Below are 26,838 nucleotides of genomic sequence, written 5' to 3' on the forward strand. Positions count from 1 at the left end.
CAAGTTAACACTGAATCATGTTAATGACCCATTTTCCAACATCTTTTAAATCATGCCCTTGTTTCCTTCATAATATTCACTGGAAAAGAAATATCTATATTTATGATTAAATGAGGCATTTGAATTACACAAATATTCATTATATTGTATAATTCATATTTTAGATTTAAATTTACCTTATCAAGAAGATCTTTGCAAAAAGACAATTTTCTGAATATTTGAATAACAAATATACGTATTTGATTAAGCACTATCAAAATAAAATCTAAAAAGAAAAACCACTATATTTTCATGGAATTCCAATTTATTCTTCCACTTCCACCCAACAAAAACACAAAACAGCCTGGACTGGGGATATGATACAGGAATCATACCTGGGGATATGATATAAAAGAAATCTTTAAATTCATCCATCCAGACTTCTGCTAGTCTTCTGTTATTCTTATTGATGACATGACCAGTGCCCCCTGGGAAAGTATATGGAGTTGCCTTGCGAAATACATGACCCACATGAGAACAGGTTACAATTTCTAATGATCCACCACACTGCCAAATCTGAAAAGAAGAGAAAAACAATTTTATGAATCTTATAAATAAACCAATGAAGATGGAATAAGAAGGCACATGGTAGAATAAGAAAACACAAAATGAAATAAATGGCAAAATATTAGATTTCAAAATGCTGCTCTGAAATTATGATGATATTCTTAATGGTAATTTAATATACATCATTCTGAGATACACAGATATAGATAAGATTTTATATGACAAACTTCTTTTCAGCAAAGAATTTTAGTTTATATCTGCCCATTGAATTTAGGTTTTCTAGATGTCTGAAATATTTATAAAATATGGAATAGTTTACGATTCTAAATTATCAATATCTGTCAGTCAAACTGATTGTATGGTTATACACACATGGATGTATATGTTTACGTATATATATGTACACATGTATCTATTTATATTTATTTAACAAGTAACCACAATATATTATATTCTAAATAGCTCTGCTATCCTTTATGAATGGCCAAGTTATAATATCATAATTATGTACATTTTGTCAGTTGAGAGACATTTTGGTTATAATTTACTTTGAATTACAAGCTTACAAGTACTTTTTAAATCTTTTACTTGCCCAAATCTAATTTTCAAGAAATGTTTTTCTTAAGGGAGATTTCATATCTCTCTTTCCCCATTTCACAAAATCTGTTTTTTAAAATCTTATTTTTTTCAGTATTTTTTTGCTTCTTCTACTAAACTTAGTTTTCTTCATAACTTTCTTCTGTTACTCTAATTTTTATTTTACTAATTTTTCCTCTATCACTGTTATTTAATTTTAAAAATGATTTTTTAGCTTTTCTAAAATTAATTTTAGGCTTATATTCAATTCACATTTTTTCTTTTGAAGCTTTACATTTAGCTATTTTGACTTGTCTTCTGAATTTTTGTCTTGATCATTTATCACCATAGTAAGGTTTTTATGGCAAAGGATTTATTGTTGTTTATTGTGGCTGTTGTTATTGCCATTGTTTTTTCATTTTTCCTCTATTTCTTTTTTTTTAATTTTAATAGATTTTTATTTACAAATTATATGCATGGATAATTTTACAGCCTTGACAATTGCCAAACCTTTTGTTCCAGTTTTTCCCCTCTTTCACCCCATGGTCCCCTAGATGGCAGGATGATCAAGACATATTAAATATGTTAAAGTATAAATTAAATACAAAATAAGAATACATGTCTAGACCGTTATTTTGGTGTACAAAAAAAATATCTTACAAGTAGTCTCTGAAGAAAATCAAAAATGAAGGTGGGCAAAAATATAGGGATTGGGAATTCTACATAATGGTTCTTAGTCAAATCCCAGAGTTCTTTTGCTGGGTGTAACTGGTTCAGTTCATTATCGCTCCATTGGAACTGATTTGGTTCATCTCATTGCTGAAGATGGCCAGGTCCATCAGAATTGATCATCATATAGTATTGTTGTTGAAGTATATCATGGTCCTGCTCATTTCACTCAGCATGAGTTCATGTAAGTCTCTCCGGGCCTTTCTGAAATCATCTTGTTAGTCATTTCTTACCGAACAATAATATTCCAAAATATTTATAAACCACAATTTATTCAGCCATTCTCCAATTAATGGGCATCGACTCAGTTTCCAGTTTCTGGCCACTACAAAGAGACTTGCCTCAAACATTTTTGCACATACAGATAACTTTCCCTTTTTATGATCTCTTTGGGATATAAGCCTAGTAATAACACTGCTGTATCAAAGGGTATGCACAGTTTGATAACTTTTTGAGCATAGTTCCAACTTGCTCTCCAGAATGGTTGGATATATTCACAATTCCACCAACAATGTATTAGTGTCCCTGTTTTCCCACATCCCCTCCAACATTCCACATTATCTTTCCCTGTCATTCTAGCCAATCTGACAGGTGTGTAGTGGGATCTTAGAGTTGTCTTAATTTGCATTTCTCTGATTACTAATGACTTGGAACTTCGATTCATATGGCTAGAAATAGTTTCAATTTCTTCATCTGAGAATTCTCTGCTCATAGCATTTGATCATTTATCAATTGAAGAATGGCTTGATTTCTTATAAATTAGAGTCAATTATCTATATATTTTGGAAATGAGGCCTTTATCAGAACCATTGACTGTAAAAATGTTTTCCCAGTTTATTGCTTCCCTTCAAATCTTGTCTGCATTAGTTTTGTTTGTACAAAAACATTTCAATTTGATATAATCAAAATTTTCTATTTTGTGATCAGTAATGCTCTCTAGTTCTTCTTTGGTCATAAATTCCTTCCACTTCCACAGGTCTGAGAGTTAAACTATCCTATGCTCTTCCAATTTATTTATAATCTCATTCTTTATGCTTGGTCATGAACCCATTTTGACCTTAACTTGGTGTATGGTGTTAAGTGTGGGTAGATGCCTAGTTTCTGACAGACTAGTTTCCAATTTTCCCAGCAATTTTTTTCAAACAGTGGACTTTTATCCCAAAATCTGGGGTCTTTGGGTTTGTCAAACACTAGAATATTAATATTATTGACTGTTTTGTCCTTTGAACTTAACCTATTCCACTGATCAACTAATCTATTTCTTAGCCAATACCAAATAGTTTTGGTAATTACTGATTTATAAAATAAATTTAGGTCTGGTACAGGTAGGCCATCTTCATTTGATTATTTTTTTCATTAATTCCCTTGAAATTATTGACCTTTTTTTCCCCATATGGACTACTAGTCTATATCTATTTTATTGGTTTTTTCATAAAACCAACTCTTAGTTTTTTTCATTAGTTCAATAGTTTTTTTTTACTTTCAATAATTTCAATTTTTCTTTTTAATTTTACAATTTCAAGTTTACTAATTAATTTGGGGTTTTTAATTTGGTCTTTTTCTAGCTTTTTTAGTTGCAAGCTCAATTAATTGATCTTCTCTTTCTCTATTTTATTCACATAAGCCTCTAAGTGTAATGGACTGAGGTTTGAGTTGATGCACTGAGGTCCCAAGTATGTGAGGCTAAATAGTAATTGGGCTATACTCTATTAATATACATGATTGGATACAGAATGGTCCCTGCCCACTCTCTGTGCAAGTCCTGATGTGTTGTATAGGAAGTGACGATTTTGGTGGGTGGAGACAGAGAGACAGGAAGAGAAACTGGGAGAGATTTAGCCTGGGTTCAATACTCCTAGCTGCTTGTCGTGTGGCTTCTGGTTTAGCTAGCTTCTTGAATCAACTACACACATTGCTATTGCCCATTCTCTTCCACTTCCAATCTTTCTTCACTGAGAATAAAGACTGACGATTTTCCCTTAACCTGAATTCCTGACTCCGGCTGATTTTAAAATACACGGTCTTCACATTTGGCGCCCAACGGTGGAAACCAAGGACTGAAGAAGTCTCCAGTGACCAGGAACTTGGGTGAGTATTGTTAATAGACAAACAGGGAACTTATTTTCTTAAAAACTAAACCAGTAATATTTTTTTGGCTAAAATGGGCAAATGCTAGCTAAAGACTCTCCATCCCAGCCCCCAACCCCTTCAAGCCCTTCAACCAACGGTTGCACCCAGAGAGTGCCTAGACGTTCAAGTTCCCAATATGATCAATCAGCCAGGAAGCCATATGCTGGGAGAAAGGGATTACACAATCAACCAGTCAGGAAGCAACCTGATGGGAGAAAGGGATTACAATTAGGGAGAATAGAGTTGTATGTAGCTGAGACAACTGAGATATCCCCTGGAGAGGTGAAATCTGTTCCTCTCCAACCTATGGATCCCTTGCCTCCAGGCACAGTAGGCTTGACCATTTTACCTCCTGAGAGTACATACAAAACAGTGTCCATCCACACACTGATGTAGAAAACTGGGGAATGTGTAGATAATATCCCAGTCACCAATACAGGCAGACAATGTGTGACTTATCACCCAGGAGAAATAGTAGCATCAGGTTTACTCATACAGAATCCTAATAAGCAGCCTGGTGATAGTCACCCAGATTCTGATTCCAGATCACAAAATCTAGCAATATACTGGACAGCAGCTGTAACAACTGACAGACCTATGCTCACGATCTATATAAATGGCCTTCTATTGGAAGGATTGGTAGACACTGGTGCAGATCGGACAGTTATCAGAGGTGCTAATTGGCCTAGTCACTGGCTAAAGATTAAAGCAGACACCTACATGTCTGGCGTAGGAGGATCAATAGCAGCTGAAGTTAGTGCTGCCCCTATGAGATGGACTTTTGAAGGCAAAATAGGAGTTTTTACTCCTTTTATAGTTGAAAAAATCCCATCAATCTGTGGGGAATAGACGTTTTACAGCAATTAGGGTTAAAAATGAGTACTTCGGTTTTTTAGCGGCGCTGCTGTTGAAAGCCTGCCAACACTTTCACCTGTTCCTATCCAATGGAAAACTGACACACCAGTGTGGATAGAACAGTGGCCCTTAAGTAACGATAAAATTCAGGCCTTATTAGATATAGTACAGGAACAGTTTGACCAAGGACATTTAAAACCTTCTCTAAGTCCTTGGAATTCCCCAGTGTTTGTTGTAAAAAAGAAATCTGGAAAAGGGAGGATGTTAACAGACTTAATAAAGGTGAATGAACAGATGGAAACTATAGGAACTCTTCAGCCTGGACTTCCATCTCCTACTCAGTTGCCTAGAGAATGGCCTCTTTGGGTCATAGATATTAAGGATTGTTTCTATTCCATCCCTCTGGATAAGGAGGATATGAAAAGATTTGCCTTTTCAGTGCCCAGCATTAACTTAGCTGAGCCTTATAAAAGATATGAATGGACAGTTTTGCCACAGGGAATGAAAAACAGCCCTACTATGTGTCAAATGTATTTTGCTGCTGCTCTTGCTCCAGTAAGAAAAGCATTCCCAAAAGTTATGCTATTACATTACATGGATGATATATTGGGATGTGCACCTGAAGAACAAATGTTAGAAGCATGTCTACAAAAGGTAAATACTAAGGAATTACAAATTATACATAGCACCAGATGTCTACAAAAGACCATAGAAACACTAAGGAATTACAAATTATACATAGCACCAGAAAAAATTCAAAGACATGCTCCTTTTCAATATTTAGGATATGAAGTATACCCTAAGGTGCTTACAGTACAAAAACTGTCCTTAAGAATAGAGAAGCTAAACACATTGAATGATTTTCAAAAATTGATAGGAGATATCCAATGGATGTGACCAGTGTTAGGTTTGACTACCTATCAGTTACAACTGTTATATGACATTTTAAGGGGAGACAGTGCTTTAAATTCACCACGCCAGCTTACAAAAGAAGCTCAAGAGGCTTTGAGAGAAGTTGAACTGGCTTTATCCAATGTGGTTGAAAGAGTCACTCAAAAGCCCTTGGAAATATCAGTTTTTGCCACACAAGAGGCACCCACAGCAGTCCTTCATCAAGGAGACAGTGTGATAGAGTGGGAGAACCTCCTGGGCACAACCAGAACAAAGCCTTACTCCCTACCCAGTGCTTGTGGTTAGAATTTTATTAAAGGCCACTAAGCGAGCAGTACAATTATTTGGGACAAGACCTGACAAGATATACACCTTTTATACCAATACACAAATTAATGTGTGTTGTGAGACCATCCCAGAGTGGCAAATTTTATTAGCCATGGCTCCAAATTTTATACATGGGTCTCCATTAAAGATAACCAGACTATTACATAAGTGGCGATGGATTCTTGAAGAAAAAGTTTCTAGAGTTCCTCTTAAAGGACCAACTATCTTCATGGATGCATCCAAACATAATATTTGTGCTGTGTACTCTCATGATCTAACTATAAAGAGAGTAGTCAGAACTCCTTTTCAGTCCACTCAGCAGAATGAATTGTACGCGATCATTCTAGCTCTTACTTATTATCCAGGAGACATAAATATAATATCTGATTCGGCCTATTCAGTAGGTGTGGTACAAAGAATTGCCACAGCCCAAATAAAATTTGCAGCCTCTAATATATATCAGCTCTTTAAGAAACTTCAAGAGCAAGTGAGAAAGCATCCAGGTAAGATCTATATATTACATGTCCATTCTCATAGTGGACTTCCAGGTCCCATATTTGATGGCAATTCAAAGGCAGATAGCCTTCTAACTATGTTGGTCAATACCCCTATGTTCCAAGAAGCTCAGGCATCTCATTCTAAATATCATCAGGCTGCTCGAGCTTTACGTTTAGAATTTGGAATAACAAGAGAGGAAGCCAGGAGCATAGTAAAAGCCTGTACAGCTTGCCTTCCTTTCCACCCTCCTACACTGCCTCCAGGGAAGAACCCTTGTGGTTTGAGACCCAATGAAATCTGGCAAATGGATGTGACCCATTATAAATCTTTTGGTCGTCTGTCTTTCATCCACTTTGTGGTAGACACCTTTTCGAGATTCACTTTTGCAATACCAGCAGCAAAAGAGACAGCCTGAGTGGTCACTGAATTCCTCACACAAGTATTTGCCATTATGGGTGTGCCACAAGCAATAAAAACAGACAGTGGTCCTGCTTATACTTCAAAACATTTTGCACACTTTTGTGCACAGTATAAGATTTTACACACCACGGGCATACCTTTTAATCCTCAAGGACAGGCAATAGTAGAGAGGAGAAACAGAGATATTAAGATGCTCCTCCAAAAACAAAAGAAAGGGGGAGCCACAGGTAATCCTAGAGAACTTCTAAATCTAGCTCTTTATACTATTAACTTCTTGACAAAGATGCACTGGCTCCGGCAGACAGGTTTTATAACCCACCGGAAGGTCAGTGTCCAGTGCGAGCAGCTCCATTATCTTTAGATAATCGCCAGGTGATGTGGAGAGACCCAGAAAGTGGTGAATGGAAAGGACCAGATAGGCTAACTGCTTGGGGGAGAGGGTTTGCTTGTATCTCTACAGGTAGAGAAGGAATCAGATGGGTGCCAACGAGCCATATTCGCCTTGTCCATTCCAGAGAGACAGAGCAGACCCTTGAAACAAAAGAGAAGACCCAAGAAATATTGGGTGATTCTACTGCTGATTGTGCTCACCATTGAAAAAACATGGCAGTTATGGCGTTGGACTTGAAAACCCTCAGGAATCATTGGATTCTTTGAGACATAGGACTTGAAAACCCTCAGGAATCATTGGATTCTCTGAGACATAGGACTTGAAAACTCTCAGGAATCATTAGATTCTCTGAGAAATGATAAGACTGTTATAGGACTTCAAAATCTGTTGGAATCATTGGATTCCCTAACACATAAAAAGACTTTTGCAGGACTTCAAAAACTCAGGGGGATCATTGGATTCCCTGACATATGAAGCAATGGACAATAGATTGGTTTTGGACTATCTCTTGGCTGCTGAAGAAGGTATATGTGTGACTGTTGTTTAAATACCCTCCTTCTAGGACTTCTGGTGATCTTTTATAACACCATGTTGATTTATATTGTTTGTTATTACACTACTTGTGTGTATAATTCATTTTTATTACATCACATCGAGCCTGCACTGACTGTGGGAAGAGTCATCCCAAATAGGCTCTGCGTTATTGCTATGTGCTTGTGTAATATCTCCCATGCTGATGGGTTTGTGCATAATAAGACCCTTCAGCCCAGAAACCCGCTAGCAACCCCCACTTCCCTTTGGTGATTTTCATCTCCCTTCCTGAGATGTCAGGGAGGGAGTGAACATATCCTTTTTAGTGCTTTCACCACCTTTCCTGAGAAGTCAGAGAGGTTGTGATCACCTCCCTTTCCGTGCTTTCACCTCCTTCCCTGAGAAGTTAGGGAGGGTGTGATCACCTCCCCATGGGGTCTCTGACCTCCCTGAGGATTCAGGGATGGCATGACCACCTGTGTTCTAAAACAAAAGAAAGCGGGAGATGTAATGGGCTGAGGTTTGAGTTGATGCACTGAGGTCCCAAGTATGTGAGGCTAAATAGTAATTGGACTCTATTAATATACATGATTGGATACAGAATGGTCCCTGCCCACTCTCCGTGCAAGTCCTGATGTGTTGTATAGGAAATGACGATTTTGGTGGGTGGAGACAGAGAGACAGGAAGAGAAGCTGGGAGAGATTGAGCATGGGTTCGATACTCCCAGCTGCTGGTTGTGTGGCTTCTGGTCTAGCTAGCTTCTTGACTCATCTACACACATTGCTATTGCCCATTCTCTTCCACCTCTGATCTTTCTTCACTGAGAATAAAGACTGACAATTTTCCCCTAACCTGAATTCCTGACTCCGGCTGATTTTAAAATATGCGGTCTTCACATCTAAGGATATAAAATTTCACCTTATTACCACTTTGGCTGCATGCTACAAATTTTGGTATGATGACTCATCGTTGTCATTATCTTGATTGAAATTATTAATTGTGTCTATAATTTGCTGTTTCACCCAATCATTCTGTAAGATGACATTATTTAGTTTCCAATTACATTTTGGTCTTTTTACCCCTAACTTTTTGTTGAATGTAGTTTTTATTACATCACAATCTGAAAAGAATGTGTTAATTATTTCTGCCTTCCTACATTTAATTTTGAGGTCTTTATGTCCTAATATATGGTCAATTTTTTATAGGTTCCATGAACTGCTGAGAAGAAAGTATATTCCATTTTGTCTCCATTCAGTTTTCTCCAAAGATATATCATACCTAATTTTTCTAATATTCTACTTACCTCTTTAATTTCTTATTTATTTTGTGGTTTGATTTATCTAATTCTGAGAGTGCAAGGTGGAGAGCTACCACTATTACAGTTTTTCTCTCTATTTCTTCTTGCAACACTCTTAATTTCTCCTTTAGGAAGGATGTTATACCACTTGTTGCATATATGTTTACTTTTGATATTGCATCATTGTCTATTCCACCCTTTAGCAAGATATAGTTTCCTTCCTTGTCTCTTTTAATTAGATCAATTTTTGCTTTTGCTTGATCTGAGATAAGGATGGCTACCCCTGCTTTTTTGACTTCACCTGAAGAATAATAGATTTTGCTCCAGCCTTTTACCTTTACTCTGTATGCATTTCCCTGTTTTAAATGTGTTTCCTGTAAACAACATATTGTAGGGTTCTGACTTTTGATCCAGTCTGCTATCCACCTCCACTTTATGGGAGAGTCTATCCCATTCATAATTAAGGTTAAAATGACTAATTCTGTATTCCCTGCCATCTTATTATCTCCAGATTATGCTTTTCTTTTACTTGCCCCCTTACCCCTCTTTCCCAGTTTTAAACTTATGTGCCCCACCTCTAACATGCCATTCACCCACCTTAGGTTCCCTCCCTCCCCACTTTGAATCTCTTCCCCTTTTTTCTATCCTTCCTTTATTACTCTTTTCCTTTTCCCTTTTCCCCTCCCCCCTTTTAATGAGGTAAAAAAGATTTTCTGTAAAGCAAGTATGTCAATTATTTTCTCTTTGATCCAACTCTTATGAGAATTAGATTCATACAATATTTCTCCCCTTCTCTAAATTTCCTCAGATATGATGTTTCCTTTGCCTCCTTGTGGAATGTAGTTTTCGTCTTTTTAATCCCCCCTTTCCCCCTTTTCTGACATTATCCCTTTTCTATTTCTACTTCCCTTTTTATGTTATATCAGTAAAACCAAATTATACATGTAGGCTTTTTGTATATCCACAACAGATATACAGTTCTCAAGAGTTCCTTTTACCTTTTCTGCTCCTCTTGAGTCCTATGGTTGGAAATTAAATTTTTTTCTTTAGTTCTAGTTTTTTCCTTAGAAACAAATGGAATTCATCTGTTTCATTAAATGTCCATCTTCTTCCCTGGAAGAAAATGCTCAGCTTTGTTGGGTAGTTTATTCTTGGCTGTATTCCAAGTTTTTTTGTCTTTCAGAATATCAGATTCCAGGGCCTTCAACCCTTTGATTTGGAGGCAGCCAGATCTTAAGTGACCCTTATTGTGGCACCTTGGTATTTGAATTGTGTTTTCCTGGCTGCTTTTAATATTTTTTCCTTAGTCTGATAGTTCTGAAATTTGGCCACAATATTCCTTGGAGTTTTTTAGGATCTGTTTCAGAAGTGGTTTGATGAATTCTTTCAATGCCTATTTTATTTTCTGATTCTATTACTTCTGAGCAGTTCTCTTTGATGATTTCCTGTAAAATAGTATCTAGGCTCTTTTTTTCATCATAATTTTCAGAAAGTCCAATAATCCTCAGATTATCTCTCCTAGATCTATTTTCCAGGTCTGTCATTTTTCCAATTACATATTTCATATTTTTTTCCAATTTCTCATTTTTTTTTGTTTTTGTTTTTGCTTGACCGATTCTTGCTGTCTCAATAAATCATTGGTTTTTATTTGTTCAGTTCTTATTTTTAGTAAGTTATTTTCTTCATTAGCTTTTTTTTTTTTTTTTGCTTTTTTATATATGTCCAATTGAGTTTTTAAATGAGTTATTTAGCTCTATGGAATTTTTTTCCATTTACCTAGGTTTTTTTTTTAAATTATTTTCTTTTTCCAATTAACAAATCCTACTTTCTTATGAATTCTTTATCTTTTCCATTTCACAAATCCTACTTTCCTGGGATTTTTTTACCTTTTCCAATTCACAAATTTTTTTTTCCCTGCACTTCCTGGGAATTTATTACCTTTTCCAATTCATATTTCAGGAATTTGTTACTTTCTTGCAAAGCTTCTCTTTCTTTTCCCCATTTTTCTTCTAACTCTCTTTTGAGACTTTTAATGGTCTTTTCTAGGAGAGTGTTATGTAAAAGGGGTTAGGTAACATTCCCCTTTGGGGTATTGTCTGGAGACTGTTTGCTATCAGTCGGGGTTGTAAACCTGCTCTTTTTCTGTATAAAAGCTGTCAATTGTCCTTTTGATTTTTTACTCATTTTTTAAAGTCTTTAGGGTCTGCCTTCAGGGTAAGGGGGTTATTAGCTTCCTCTGCAAAGCAGGGAAAGATGTAAACTGGCTTCAGGCATCAAGTTCTTCCTCCCCACCCCTGCACTGGAAGTGATTCAGCATGACGAATTATGGAAGTACCCAGTGGAGAACCCCACTGTGTGGTTTAGTGACTGTCCTAAGGCTAGAGACTAAGCAGTGAAAATGTCAGTACCTGAGATCAAAGCCCCCAGTGGTGCTGTGGGTATTAGCAACTGACTAGTGAATAGGCCCACTCAGACCTGAAGTGTCTCTGCCCCAAAGCAAGTCATGCTGTGGCATTTCCATTGCCCCAGACCGAGCCCCACACTGTGCAAATTAGAGGCTGCCCTGGGCTGTGCCCCCCCCCTGCTGTGCAGGTTTGTAACTGCCCCAAGGAAAATCCCCATACTGCAGATTGGGGTTGCACAGTTGTGCTCTGATCTATGCTGAGTCACTTCTGGTTTGGAGTGTGTATAGCTAGAACCTGTTAGGTTCTCTGCTGATCTACTGTTTTGCAGAGTAATCAGTCTATGCCAGTGTTGTCTCTATAATTTTCTAACCACAGAGACCACTCCCACTTGGTCTGCATAATATGTTAGCCTCTAATTATCTCCCTAGATCTTGTGAGACTCTTCTCCCTGGCCCTTTGGGACAAACCGTTTCTGATGAAATTTCAGATTATCTTCAGCTGGTGAGTTGTACTTCTAGTCTTCATGTGTTTTACCAGTCACATGCTATTTTTGAGACTGAATTTAATGTTGTTCGTGAGGGTATCAGAAAGCTTAGAAAGTAATGTGTGCCTTCACTGCCATCTTGCCTCTCCTCTATTTCTTGATATTGAAATTTGTATTAAATTTGGGCTCAGTTCCTGGAGTGCTGGGGTGTAGTGAGATGGAAGCGGATTTTGCACTGCTTTTTTTCAGAGCTAATTCTAGGAGTTTGGAAATTGTCAGTGCTTCCAAGGTGAAGTGACCTGGGGAGAGGGATGGTCAATACCCTCTTAGTCTGCACTTTGGTCCTTACCCAGGAGGACTTTTGATCTTTTAGAATTGCAATCAATACTGCACTCAGTGCCTCTGCTCTTTTGGGATCAGAAGCAATAGTGTTCATTAAGGCCCCAAATCCACTGGGATCAGAAGTGATACTGCACCTCAGAGTCCTTGCTCCTCCTGATCAAACTGTTCCTCACTTTCAATCTACTCTGAAACTATGACTTAGAAATGAGAAAATGATAGGAAATGTGACCAAGAAGTGATAGGTAATGAAGCTGTCAAACAATTTCCAGTTCTGTATTCAATGCTAGCTCAAGGAACCTCTATAGTATCTTTCTGACCAGTTTCCTAAACTCTTTACTTTCTATGACTTGTGAATTCCTAAAGGGGCTTTTGTTACTGTCACTACTAATTAATTAGGTCCACCACTAGTGTAATATTTACATAGACTCTGAGACATCCTCCACTCCTTTATCACAGATCTCACCTTTCAAAATTCTAAATTGTCTTTGGTGAGAAGAATGTTTCACTCTCATCTTTTGTTGCTACTACCACTCCAGCATTGTATTTGAAACATTATTTTAAACATGTTTTAAAAGAGCTTGACTAAAATCTAGATGTACTTTTTAAAAAAGTGAGTCAGGATTTTATGCACTCATATTTTTAGGAGTTTTTAGGAAAGTGGCTGGAGAAAAAAATTAGACTAAAATAGAAATTGTTTATTAACACCAGCATATTTCTATATAACATCTTAAACAGGACTTCTGGCCAAGATGGCGGAGAGGAAGCAAACAGCTGTGTAAGCTCTGAGTTTTCTCTCAGAATTCATTTCATGACAAGCCTCTGAATTAATGCTTGACTGAAAAAAACCCACAAATAGTTACCAAGAGAAGACATCCTTGAAATTTGCTGGAAAGGTCTGTTTTTGCTTGAGGGTGGGGAAAGTTTTAGATCGAGCACAGGCTGAGGGCAAGCAGCGGCAGTGAGAGCACAGGAGGCAGCTCACAGCAGAGCAGACCAGAGTGGGGTGGGGTGTGATCTCAGCCATCTCTGCAGGGAGAGAATTGCTACAGGATTGGTTACTTTGCCCTGGCAGCAAGTCAGTAGCCCAGTAGAGAAGCTAAAAACAGTGGGGGTAAACAATACAACCCAAAACAGCTGAAGTCTCTTGGGACTTGGCCACCCCTCCCCCACAGTGTCTTAGCACGTCTCAGAGCACATGCTCAGCATGGCCATCACTGTCCTGCTAGTGCCTCTATGCTGCCCCGCCCTTCCCTGCTCTCCCACCCACCCCTGGCAATCTATAGAGGAAGCGCAGTAACACCACTCAGCCCCTCCCCCCCAAAAAAGCAGATTCCATTTGTTTTGTTTTTTTTTCTTTTTTTCATTGCTAGTTTATCTTTGATTTCTTCTCTAACAAAATGAACAAAAAATTGAAAAGAACCTTAACCACTGACAGCTTCTATATGGATAGAGAGCAGACTCTAAACCCTGAGGAGACCTAAAACAGACCGTCTCCAGGTGAATTCCCAAAGGAGGAGATCATCTGTTCCTCATCTGTGGTGAAGTCATCCCACTCATTTAAAGACAGAATGGATAAAGAAATCAAATCCTTGAAAAATAGGATTAGTGAACTGGAAACAGAAAACAGCTCTCTAAAAAATAAAATTGGCAAAATGGAAAAAAAATTCCATAGAACAAAACAACTCAATTGGACAATTAGAAAAAGATATAAAAAAGTTAGTGAAGAAAATATTTCATTGAAAATCAGAATCAAACAAATGGAATTGAATGACTCAAGGAGACAACAAGAATCACTCAAGCAAAACCCAAAAAATAAAAAAAGGAAAAAATGTGAAATACCCTCTTGGGAAAACAACAGACTTGGAAAATAGGTCTAGGAGAGACAATCTGAGAATTATTGGAATCCCAGAAAAATATGATGAAAAAAAGAGCCTGGACACTATTTTCCAGGAAATTATCAAAGAGAACTACCCAGAAGTCATAGAAACAGAGGGTAAAATAGACATTGAAAGAATTCATTGATCACCTACTGAAAAGGATCCTAAAATCAAAACACCAAGAAATGTAGTGGCCAAATGCCAGAACTCTCAGGTGAAGGAAAAAGTACTGCAAGCAGCTAGAAAAACACAATTCAAATATAGAAAAGCCATAATAAGGATTACCCAGGATTTAGCAGCATCCATATTAAAAGATCGAAAGGCCTGGCATATGGTATTCTGAAAGGCTAAGGAACTCGGTATGCAACCAAAAATAACTTACCCAGCCAGAATGAGCATCTTTTTCCAGGGAAGAAGATGGACATTCAAGGAAATAAATAAATTTCATCTATTTCTGATGAAAAAAACAGAACTTAACAAAAAGTTTGATCTACAAATATAGAACTCAAGAGAAACCTAAAAATAAATCTTGGGAACTATATTTCAGGTATAAAGATGTATAAAGAACATATGTATGCCTTGTTCTAGAAACTAGAGGTGGAAAGGACATTGTACCAGAAAATGGATAAAGTTGGGGTACTACATCTCATGAAGAGGCAAAGGGAACCCATCATATCTGAGAAAAAGAATGGAGGGGGGTGAAAATAGTGGGTATAGTACTGCCATCTGAATTGGCTTTAAGGGGAAAATTTTAGACATATTCAATTTATGGGGAAACTTCTCTCATGTCATTGAAAAGTGAGAAGGGTGCTCACAAGTTTAATACTTAAAAGAGGGGAAGGGGGAAAGAAGGGATAAACAGGGATGAACAAGATGGCAAGCAATACAGAATTGGTATTTTTTAACCATAAATGTGAATGTGGTAAACTCCCCCGTAAAGAGGAAGCAGTTAGCAGAATGGATTAAAAGCCAGAATCCTACAATATGTTGTTTACAGGAAACACACCTGAAACAGGGTGATACATGCAGAGAAAGGTAAAAGGTTGGAGCAAAACTACTAAGTGTTAGGTGAAGTCAAAAAAGCAAGGGTAGCCATCCTGATCTCAGATCAAGCAAAAGCAAAAATTGATCTAATTAAAAGAGATAAGGAAGGGCACTATATCTTACTAAAGGTTAGCATAGATAATGAAGGAATATCAATATTAAACATATAGGTACCAAGTAATGTAGCATAAATACTTAAAAGAGAAATTAAGAGAGTTGCAAGAAGAAATAAAGATCTCAACCTTGCACTCTCAGAATTAGATGAATCAAACCACAAAATAAATTAAAAAAGAAGTCAAAGAGGTAAAAATAATACTAAAAAAGTTAAATATGATAGATCTCTGGAGAAAATGAAATGGAGAGAGAAAGGAGTACACTTTCTTTTCAGCAGTTCCTGGAACCTATGCAAAAATTGACCATATATTAGAACATAAAAACCTCAAACTCAAATGCAGTAAGGCAGAAATAGTAAATGCAACCTTTTCAGACCACAATGCAATAAAAATTAAGTTCAACAAAAAGCCAGGGAAAAGTAGACCAAAAAAAAATTGGAAATTAAATAATCTCATATTAAGAATGATTGAGTAAAACAGCAAATCATAGGTATAATTAATAACTTCACCCATGAAAACAACAATAATGAGACATTATACCAAAATGTGTGGGATGCAGCCAAAGTGGTAATAAGGAGAAATTTCATATCTCTAGAGGCCTACTTGCATAAAATAGAGAAAGAGAAGGTCATTGAATTGGGCTTGCAACTAAAATGCTAGAAAAGGAACTAATTAAACCCCCCCAGTCAAACACTAAACATGAAATTCTAAAAATAAAAAGAGAGATCAATAAAAGTGAAAGGAAAAAAAATTTGAATTAATTAATAAACCCAAGAGTTGTTTCTATGAAAAAACCAACAAAATAGACAAACCCTTAGTAAATCTGATTAAAAACAGGAAAGATGAAAATCAAATTGTTAGTCTTAAAAATGAAAAGGGAAAACTTGCCACTAACAAAGAGGAAATTAGAGCAATAATTAGGAGTTACTTTGCCCAACTTTATGCCAATAAATTTGAAAACTTAAATGAAATGGAAGAATACCTTCAAAAATATTGCTAGCCCAGATTAACAGAGGAAGAAATAAATATCCTAAACAGTCCCATTTTAGAAAAATAAATAGAACAAGCTATTAACCAACTCCCTAAGAAAAAATCCCCAGGACCAGATGGATTCCCATATGAATTCTACCAAACATTTAAAGAACAATTATCTCCAATGCTATATAAACTATTTGAAAACATAAGGATTGAAGAAGTCCTACCAAACTCCTTTGAACACACAGACATATTACTAACACCTAAACCAGTTAAGCTGAAAACAGAGAAAGAAAATTATAAACCAATCTCCCTAATGAATATTGATGCTAAAATCTTAAATAAAATATTAGCCAAAAGATTACAGAAAAACATCCCTACTACTGTAATACATTATGACCAAGTAGAATTTATACCAGGAATCTGAAGGGCTGGTTCAATATTAGGAAAACTATTAGCATAATTGACTATATCAATAACCAAAGTAACAAAAAAACATATGATCATCGCAATAGATGGAGAAAAAGGAGTTGATAAAATCCAACATCCATTCCTAATAAAAACACTTGAGAGTATAGGAATAAATGGACTTTTCCTTAAAATAGTCAGGAGCATAATTTAAAACTGTCAATAAGCATCATATGCAATGGGGATAAATTGGAACCTTTCCCAGTAAGATCTGGAGTGAAGAAAGGTTGCCCACTATCACCATTATTATTCAATATTGTATTAGAAATGCTAGCCTCAGCAATAAGAGTCGAGAAAGAGATTAAAGGAATTAAAGTAGGCAATGAGGAAACCAAACTATCACTCTTTGCAGATGATATGGTATACCTACAGAACCCCAGAGAATCTACTAAAAAGCTATTAGAAATAACTCATAAATTTAGCAAACTTGCAGGATACAAAATAAATCCGCATAAATCCTCAACATTTTTATCCATCACCAACAAAATCCAACAGCATGAAATATAAAGAGAAATTCCATTCAAAATAATTGTCGACAGCATAAAATATTTGGGAATCTATCTACCAAAGAAAAGTCAGTAATGATATGAGCAAAATTACCAAAAACTTTCCACACAAATAAAGTCAGACTTAAATAATTGGAAAAATATTAAGTGCTCTTGGATAGGCTGAGCGAAAATAATAAAGATGACAATACTTCTAATCTAATCTATTTATTTAGTGCTATACCAATCAGACTTCCAAGAAAATATTTTAATGATCTAGAAAAAAATAATAACAAAATTCATATGGAAGAGTAAAAGGTTGAGAATCTCAAGGGAATTAATGAAAAAGAAAAATGAAATTAATGTGCCCTAGCTGTACTTGATCTAAGACTATAATATAAACCAGCAGTCACAAAAACCATTTGGTATTGGCTAAGAAAGAGATTATTTGATCAGTAGAATAGGTTAGGTTCACAAGACAGAATAGCCAACCATACCAATCTAGTGTTTGACTAACCCAAAGATCCTAACATTTGGGATAACACTTCATTATTTGAGAAAAACTGCTAGGATAACTGGAAATTAGTATGGCAGAAATTAGGCATGGACCCACACTTAACATCATATACCAAGATAATATTAAAATGGGTCCATGACATTGATGCATTGTTGGTGGAGTTGTGAACGAATCCAATTATTCTGGAGAGTAGTTTGGAACTATTCTCAAAAAGTTATCAAACTGTGTATATCCTTTGATCCAGCAGTGTTACTACTGGGCTTATATCCCAAAGAGATCATAAAGAAGGGAAAGGGACTTGTATGTGCACGAATATTTGTGGCAGCCCTCTTTGTAGTGGCTAGAAATTGGAAGCTGAATGGATGTCCATCAGTTGGAGAATGGCTGAATAAATTGTGGTATATGACTATTATGGAATATTATTGTTCTATAAGAAATGACCAACAGGATGATTTCTGAAAGGCCTGGAGAGACTTACACGAACTGATGTTGAGTGAAATGAGCAGGACCAGGAGATCATGATATACTTCAACAACAATACTATACGATGAGCAGTTCTGATGGATCTGGCCATCCTCAGCAATGAGACAACCAAATTATTTCCAATGGAGCAGTAATGAATTAAACCAGCTATGCCCAGTGAAAGAACTCTGGGAGATGACTAAAAACCATTACATTGAATTCCCAATCCCCATATTTATGCTCACCTGCATTTTTGATTTCCTTCACAAGCTAATTGTACAATATTTCAGAGTCTGATTCTTTTTGTACAGCCAAATAACGGTTTGGTCATGTATACTTATTGTGTATCTAATTTATATTTAAATATATTTAGCATCTACTGGTCATCCTGCCATCTGGGGGAGGGGGTGGGGGGTAAGAAGTGAAAAATTGGAACAAGAGGTTTGGCAATTGTTAATGCTGTAAAGTTACTCATACATATAACCTGTAAATAAAATGCTATCAAATAAAAAATAAAATAAAATAAAAAATGGGTCCATGATTTAGGCATAAAGAACGAGATTATAAATAAATTAGAGAAACATAGGATAGCTTATCTCTCAGACTTGTGGAGGAGGGAGAAATTTGTGACCAAAGATGAACTAGAGACCATTACTGATCACAAAATAGAAAATTTTGATTATATCAAATTTTAAAGCCTTTGTACAAACAAAATTAATGCAAACAAGATTAGAAGGGAAGCAACAAACTGGGAAAACATCTTTACAGTTAAAGGTTCTGATAAAGGCCTCATTTCCAATATATAGATAATTGACTCTAATGTTTAAGAAATCAAGCCATCCTCCAATTGATAAATGGTCAAAGGATAAGAAAAGACAATTTTCAGATGATGAAATTGAAACTATTGCCACTCATATGAAAGAGGGTTCCAAATCACTATTGATCAGAGAAATGCAAATTAAGATAACTCTGAGATACTACTACACACCTTTCAGATTGGCTAAAATGAGAGGAAAAAATAATGATGAATGTTGGAGGAGATGCGGGAAAACTAGGACACTGATGCACTGTTGGTGGAGTTGTGAACGAATTCAACCATTCTGGAGAGCAATCTGGAATTATATCCAAAAAAGTTATCAAACTGTGCATACCCTTTGATCCAGCAGTGCTACTACTGGGCTTATACCCCAAAGAGATACTAAAGAAGGGAAAGACTCCTGTACGTGCCAAAATGTTTGTGGCAACCCTGTTTGTAGTTGCTAGAAATTGGAAACTGAATGGATGCTCATCAATTGGAGAATGGTTGGGTAAATTAGGGAATATTATTGTTTTGTAAGAAATGACTAGAAGGATGAATACAGAGAGGCTTGGAGAGACTTACCTGAACTCATACTAAGTGAAATGAGCAGAACCAGGAGATCCTTATATACCTCAACAACAATACTGTGTGAGGATATATTCTGATGGAAGTGGATTTCTTTGATAAAGAGACCTAACTCAGTTTCAATTGATGAATGATGGACAGAAGCAGCTACACCCAAAGAAAGAATCCTGGGAAATGAATGTAAACTGTTTGCATTTTTGTTTTTCTTCCTGGGTTATTTCTACCTTCTGAATCCAATTCTCCCTGTGCAACAAGAGAACTGTTTGGTTCTGCATACATATATTGTATCTAGGATATACTGTGACATATTTAACATATATAGGACTGCTTACCATCTAGGGGTGGGGTTGAGGGAGAGAGGGGAAAAATCGGAACAGAAGTGAGTGCATGGAATAATATTGTAAAAAAAATTACCCTGGCAAGGGTTCTGTCAATAAAAATTATTATAATTTTAAAAATAGAACGTTTGACTTTAAATTATGAAGTTCTAAATGTAAACTCAGCCTCAGATACTTATCAGTGGACAAGAGTTGAAGAAACTGTAGCACATGATTTGTGATGGAGTAGTATTGTGCTGTAAGAAATGATGAAGGAATTGGTTTCAGAAAAACATGTCAAGACTTAGAGGAACTGATACAACATAAACTAAGGAAAACTAACTCAGTGTGAACAGTAACAGCAATGTTATAATGATGATTTACTATAAAAGACTCAGCTACTTTCTAGAGAGAGAACTGATAAACTCTGAATGCAAATTGAAATATAATTTTTAAACTTTTTAAATTAAAAAAACCTTGCTTTTGATATGTAATAAAATTATATGCTATTGCATCATACCAGGGGATATTTATTAATTTTAAAAGCATAGTAAATCAAATAAAAACACAACTTATTCTTGTTCTTTTTGAACCCAAGTATTCAAGTAATTAATTAAAATGGGAAAATTTTCATTTAATAAAATTGGAAGAAAAGCAATTTTAAAGAAGTTTGCTAAATCAATTGTACCGTGATATTAGAGTAAGAAAAGTTTTGCTTCAGTCCAATTCAATAGCACAGTAAAAGTGGACATAATATTAGATTTGGTCAGAGAGAATATGGGTTCTAATCCCAACTCTATCACTTGTTGCATAATGCTAACCCGCAATAGACAAGATACAATATTTCTGAAGTTCAGTTTTACATTTTTATAAAATGAGGTATTTGGAGTAGATAATCTTTAAAGGCTCTTCAAGATCCCATTGATATTATAATAAGGAAAAAATAGAAAATAAATAAACCTTTGGAATTAAAATATAGTACTTGTAGATTGCTCAATATTTACTGGAAAATACCTTGTGTATTTACTGAATTTATAGTAGAAACAATTGGGAAGTATTAAAGAAAAACAAATTTTAGATATCTATTATTAAAAATTGAATTGATAAAGGACTAGTGGAATGTATTAAAATGAATTCATTCTTGGATTTGTGTCAGAGGGTGAGCAGGGAAAAGGTTACAAAATTATGATTTCATTGAAGTAGGAAATTCCTATGATCCATATAGATCAGCAACTTTTTTGCAAATTAGCTCTTCAGATAATTGCCTGGAGCTATTAGGAGGTTGTGACTCATGCATTATATGTTAGATACAGAACTTGAACCTGCAAATATCTTCCTTTTCAGCAACAATGTTTATTCTCAGTAATATCTCTTTTTTACTTATAATCTTCAGTCACTGGGAAATGTGTCAGGCAAACATTTTTAATCCCTTATTTCGGAAATTAAATTTTATTTAAGTAAAGCACATAATAATTCTTTTTTTCCTTAAAAGCTACCATTTTAGTTGCTTAGAATGTTGTAACAGATTAGCACTCATCTACTTATGATAAATATCACTAACTGTGACAATATAATCATAGCTTAAGAGGGTGCATAGTTTCCAGTGGTTACCATAGAGATTTAAATTTGGATCTTTAACAAAAAATACATTCATCTGATTTTGAATAGATCAATTTAGAGTAAGCAAGGTGTACTTGCATTTCTAACTGAATTTCCCTATTTTAGTATAATAGGCTTGCAATTACATTTTGCAAATTAAAAGTCTAAGTATGAGCACATATAAAAGGACTTATTACAAAGATTTCTTGATCTCTAAATGGATGTCTCATTAATTCTTTCATTCTAAATCAAGTACTTCAAATGTATTGTTAATGGAATAATGAAATTTCATTCATGTAAGTTGCAAAAAGATAAAAAAAATGTGAGACAACTTTAGGCTAAACTCAATTCTAATGTGCAAAGTACTGCTAGCAGAGTCTAAACAGTAAGCATAAATTATTTCTTTACTGGTAATTTTTGTGTTAAAGACAAGCTCTCTGTTTAATTTTCCTCAAAGGTTTTCTCATGTTTCCAGTCTATATCCTTATTCTTTGATCATGTACAGTTCTTAATGACATAAGATTTAGTGGAAGAATGGACTTCATATAGTATTTAGAACTTGTCTCAGTTAAATTAAGTTCCTTCTTAAGTTTTGAACATATTAAATACTAGGATTTGAAATCATAGAAATTCTTGATTATTTCTATGGAATCACATTTACATTCCCTTGCCAGAACTTGTTAATTTACTTAATTTTATTGTTTTTTTAAATAAAAATAAAATCCATATTCCCAAGTGCTGTAATTTCATATAAAGAAAATTATTATTTATTTAGCTGGACACTTAGGATTGAATCAAATTGTAGAGAGCCCTTAATGTCAGCTTCATAAGGCATTTGGATATATTTATTGTGAACTGTTATGGAACTGAATGAAGGAGTGCCAGGAAAAAGAGTTGTGCTTTTTTTACACATTTTAACCATGAAATAGTTTGTAGAATTGAGGAGAAACTGGAGGTTGAAAGAACAATGGGGGAGTTATTATGATAGTTTAGGAGAGAGGTAAAAGAGCCTGAAAGGTAACCACCTATACTTATAATGTGTCATAAAACAATCTAAGCACCTTCCCCAAATAATATTTATGAAATACATTATGCAAAGATTATTATTACCACTTCATAGAAAACAGGACCTAAGAGATAAAATAAACTTTTCTTTAATCACATAGTAAGTGAGACAATATTTAAAGTCATCTCTCCTCATTTCAAGTTCAATGCTCTATTTATTATTCTTTTCAGTGAAGGTGATAACAATACCAATAGAAAATATGAGAAGAGATTGAATGAGAGAGATACAAAATTCCCTTCAACAATTTTACTCACAGGATTTTGTCATGCATGCCATAAATATTAAACATTTTTTGCTTGATAAAGTAGAAGCATACTAGAATTTCTCTGAGGAATTATGCAATAATTTACATTTGTTTGAAAATAAAAAATGACTAGTTTTAGCAATGCCACTTTTGATTTTAAATTTGCAGATTGAATTCAGAATTGTGAATACCCATGTGGGCAATTCCTCCACAATTTGGGTGAGGGATGGCAATTTTATCCCATGTACCATATGGGAAACTTTTCTTCATTCTCCAAGGTTGCACAAGAAATGAATGGCATAGTCATGATTAAGGCTTAGCTCAATTGGTTCACTATTTAAGATTTTTTTCTTATTGAATTTAAAATGTGATTATTTATTTCACAAAAAAGCCTCCATCTTTGACTTTAAATTGTCTAATCTCTCAGCATATGTATAAAAAGATCCATATTGACACAACTCTTCAGGAAAGTGTGTATTGTTCAAAGTAAACTAATATTGCAAAGTACAGGTAAAAGAAGTCTCACATCATAATTAAAATATTGCATTTTGATAAAGCATAACATTAGACAAAATAAGTCATTTTGAAATTTCTACTTGAGAACAAATACAGTTAATTTCACAAAGACAGTTAATTATTTCTAGCCATATGAAAATATGCTCTAAATTATTATTAATTAGAGAAATGCAAATTAAGACAACTCTAAGATACCACTACACACCTGTCAGATTGGCTAGAATGACAGGGAAAGATAAGCATGGAATATTGGAGGGGATGTGGGAAAACAGGGACACTGATACATTGTTGGTGTAATTATGAACACATACAGCCATTCTGGAGAGCAATTTGGAACTACACTCAAAAAGTTATCAAACTGTGCATATCCTTTGATCCAGCAGTGTTTCTACTGGGCTTATACCCCAAAGAAATACTAAAGAAGGGAAAGGGAACTGTATGTCCCAAAATGTTTGTGGCAGCCTTGTTTGTTTTTCTGGAAAACTGGAAAATGAATGGATGCCCATCCATTGGAGAATGGTTGGGTAAATTGTGGTATATGAATGTTACAGAATATTATTGTTCTATAAGAAATGACCAATAGGATGAATACAGAGAGGATTGGCAAGACTTACACGAACTGATGCTAAGTGAAATGAGCAGAACCAGGAGATCATTACACACTTCAACAACAATACTGTATGAGGATGAATTCTGATGGAAGTGGATTTCTTTGACAAAGAGACCTAACTCAGTTTCGATTGACCAAAAATGGATAGAAGCAGCTACACCCAAAGAAAGAACACTGTGAAATGAATGTAAACTGCTTGCATTTTTGTTTTTCTTCCCGGATTATTTCTGCCTTCTGAATACAATTCTCCCTGTGCAACAAGAGAACTGTTAGGTTCTACACACATATATTGTATCTAGGATATACTGTAACCTATTTAACATGTATAGGACTGCTTGCCATCTGCGTGAGGGGGTGGAGGGAGGGAGGGGAAAAATTGGAACAGAAGTGAGTAAAAGGGATAATGTAAAAAAAATTACCCTGGCATGGGTTCTGTCAATAAAAAGTTATTAAATAGAAAAAAAAAACAACAAAGACAATTAATTAATGCATTATAAAAATGAGTAAGATGATTACTCAGATTAAGAAGAAATAAATACTAGTAGGAATGGTCACTTCTTGGAATATTTAAAAGAAGAAAGGACATTTAAGTAAGGGCTGTAATCCCATATTTTTATTAAAGCTTTTTATTCACAATGCATATGCACAGGAAAATTTTGCCAATACGTTAGTATTGCATAACCCCCTGCTCCAAATTTTCCCCTTCTTCTCCCCATCCCCTTCCCCACTCATAAAGGAGTCCACCAATATATGCCAAATATGCTGAAATACATGTCATATCCAATATATGTATACAAATTCACAGACATCCGGTTGCACAAGAAAAATCAAATCAAGAGGGAAGAAAAAGAAAAACTGAGGAAAAAAGAAACCAAAAGCAAGCAAATAATAACAGAGAGATTGAGAATGCTATGTTGTGTACCACCCTCTGTTCCCATGGTTCTCTCTTTGGATGCAGATGGTTCTTTTCATCACTGCACAAGTGGAACTGGTCTGAATCGTGTCAATGATAAAGAGAGCCATGTCCATGAGAATTGATCATCATAGATTCTTCTTATTGCTGTGTATAATTGTAGAGAACTGAAACTCTGAATCAGACAAAAGATCACTTAAGGCTACCTATTTGATGTGAGACAATGGCTCTATTAGCATATATTTGGATAATGGCTCTCCTCACTACTGGTGCTTGCTGAATGTTTGGTAGTAAGATAATCATAGGATAAGGATTGGAGGGTGGAGGGAGAGAAGTAAGAGACATTTGGCAGCAGGATGAGGAGGAAAGAGAATGGAGACTCTGGACTCCAGAATCCAGGCTGCATCTTCGGGAAACCACATGGCAGGTTACCTGCCTCCTTCACTTTTCCCCCTAAAGACCAAGGACTTTGATTTATCCTGACTCTGGCTGACCCTGAGGCCCTTAAGGGAGCTAGCCCGTACTTTACATATAATAATCTCCTAGGACTGCTCATTTCATTTTACATCAATTAATGTAGGTCTCTCCAAGCCTCTTTGAAATCATCCTGCTGGTCATTTCTTACAGAACAATAGTATCCCATAGCATTCATAAATGATAATTTATTCAGCCATTCTCCAATTGATGGGCATGCATTCAGTTTCCAGTTTCTTGCTCCTATGAAAATGGCTTCCAAAAACTTTTTGGCACATGTGGGTCCTTTTCCCTCTTAAGAGCTCTTTGGTATATAATACCAATAGAAGCATTGCTGGACTAAAGAGTATGCACTGTTTGATACATTTTTGAGGATAGTTTCAAACAGCTCGCCAGAATGGCTGGATCCATTCACAGTTCCACCAACAATGTCTCAGTGTCCCAGTTTTCCCACATCCCCTCCAACATTCATCATTATCTTTTCCTGTCAATTTAGGCAATATGACAAGTGTGTAGTGATATCTCAGAGATGTCTTGATTTGCATTTCTCTGATTAAAAGTGATTCAGAGCACCTTTTCATGTGGCTACAAATAGTTTTAATTCCATCATCTGAAAATTGTCTGTTCATATCCTTTGGCCAATTATCAATTGGAGAATGGCTTTAACTATTATAAATTTGAGTAAATTCTCTATATATTTCAGAAATAAGGCCTTTGTCTGATCCTTTGGATGTAAAACTGTTTTCCCAGTTTATTGCTTCCTTTCTAATTTTGTCTGTATTAGTTTTGTTTGTACAAAATTGTTTAAACTTAATGTAATCAAAATTATGCATTTTATAATAAATAATGATCTCTAATTCTTCTTTGAACACAAATCTCTTCCTCTTCCACAGGTCTGAGAGGTAAACAATCCTATTTGTATAAAGTATTTTCTTCTTATTTGTATAAAGTATAATTCTTTATGTCTAGATCATGAACATATTTTGACTTTATCTCAGTATATGTTGTTAGATGTGAGTTTATGTCTGTTTTCTGCCATGCTAGTTTCCAATTTTTCTAGCAGTTTTTCTCAAATAGTGAATTCTTGTCCCAAAAGGTGGGGTATTTTGATTTGCAAATATTAGATTGTTATAGTCATTGTGAGCCTAACCTATTGGACTGATTAACTACGCTATTTCTTAGCCAGTACCAAATGGATTTGATGACCACTGCTTTATAATATAGTTTTAGATCTGGTAAAGCTAGGCTACCTTTGTTTGACTTTTGTTTTTCATTAGTTCCTTTGAAATTCTTGACCTTTTGTTCTTCAAGATGAATTTTGTTGATATTTTTTCTAATTCAGTAAAATAGA

At 35.4% G+C, this 26,838-nt stretch overlaps 1 protein-coding gene across 2 annotated transcripts in view; it reads right to left on the reverse strand.

Annotated features, from left to right (window-relative positions):
• GALNT13 (polypeptide N-acetylgalactosaminyltransferase 13) overlaps positions 1 to 26,838 on the reverse strand; it is a 577,778-nt gene that overhangs the window by 186,114 nt on the left and 364,826 nt on the right. For both annotated transcript variants that reach the window (XM_031960655.1, XM_031960656.1), the window contains one exon: positions 375 to 555. In XM_031960655.1, coding sequence (XP_031816515.1) covers positions 375 to 555 — 181 coding nt within the window. The remainder of the gene's footprint in view (positions 1 to 374; positions 556 to 26,838) is intronic.

The sequence above is a fragment of the Sarcophilus harrisii genome, chromosome 3 (genome assembly GCF_902635505.1).
Source record: "Sarcophilus harrisii chromosome 3, mSarHar1.11, whole genome shotgun sequence".
Lineage (NCBI taxonomy): Eukaryota > Metazoa > Chordata > Mammalia > Dasyuromorphia > Dasyuridae > Sarcophilus > Sarcophilus harrisii.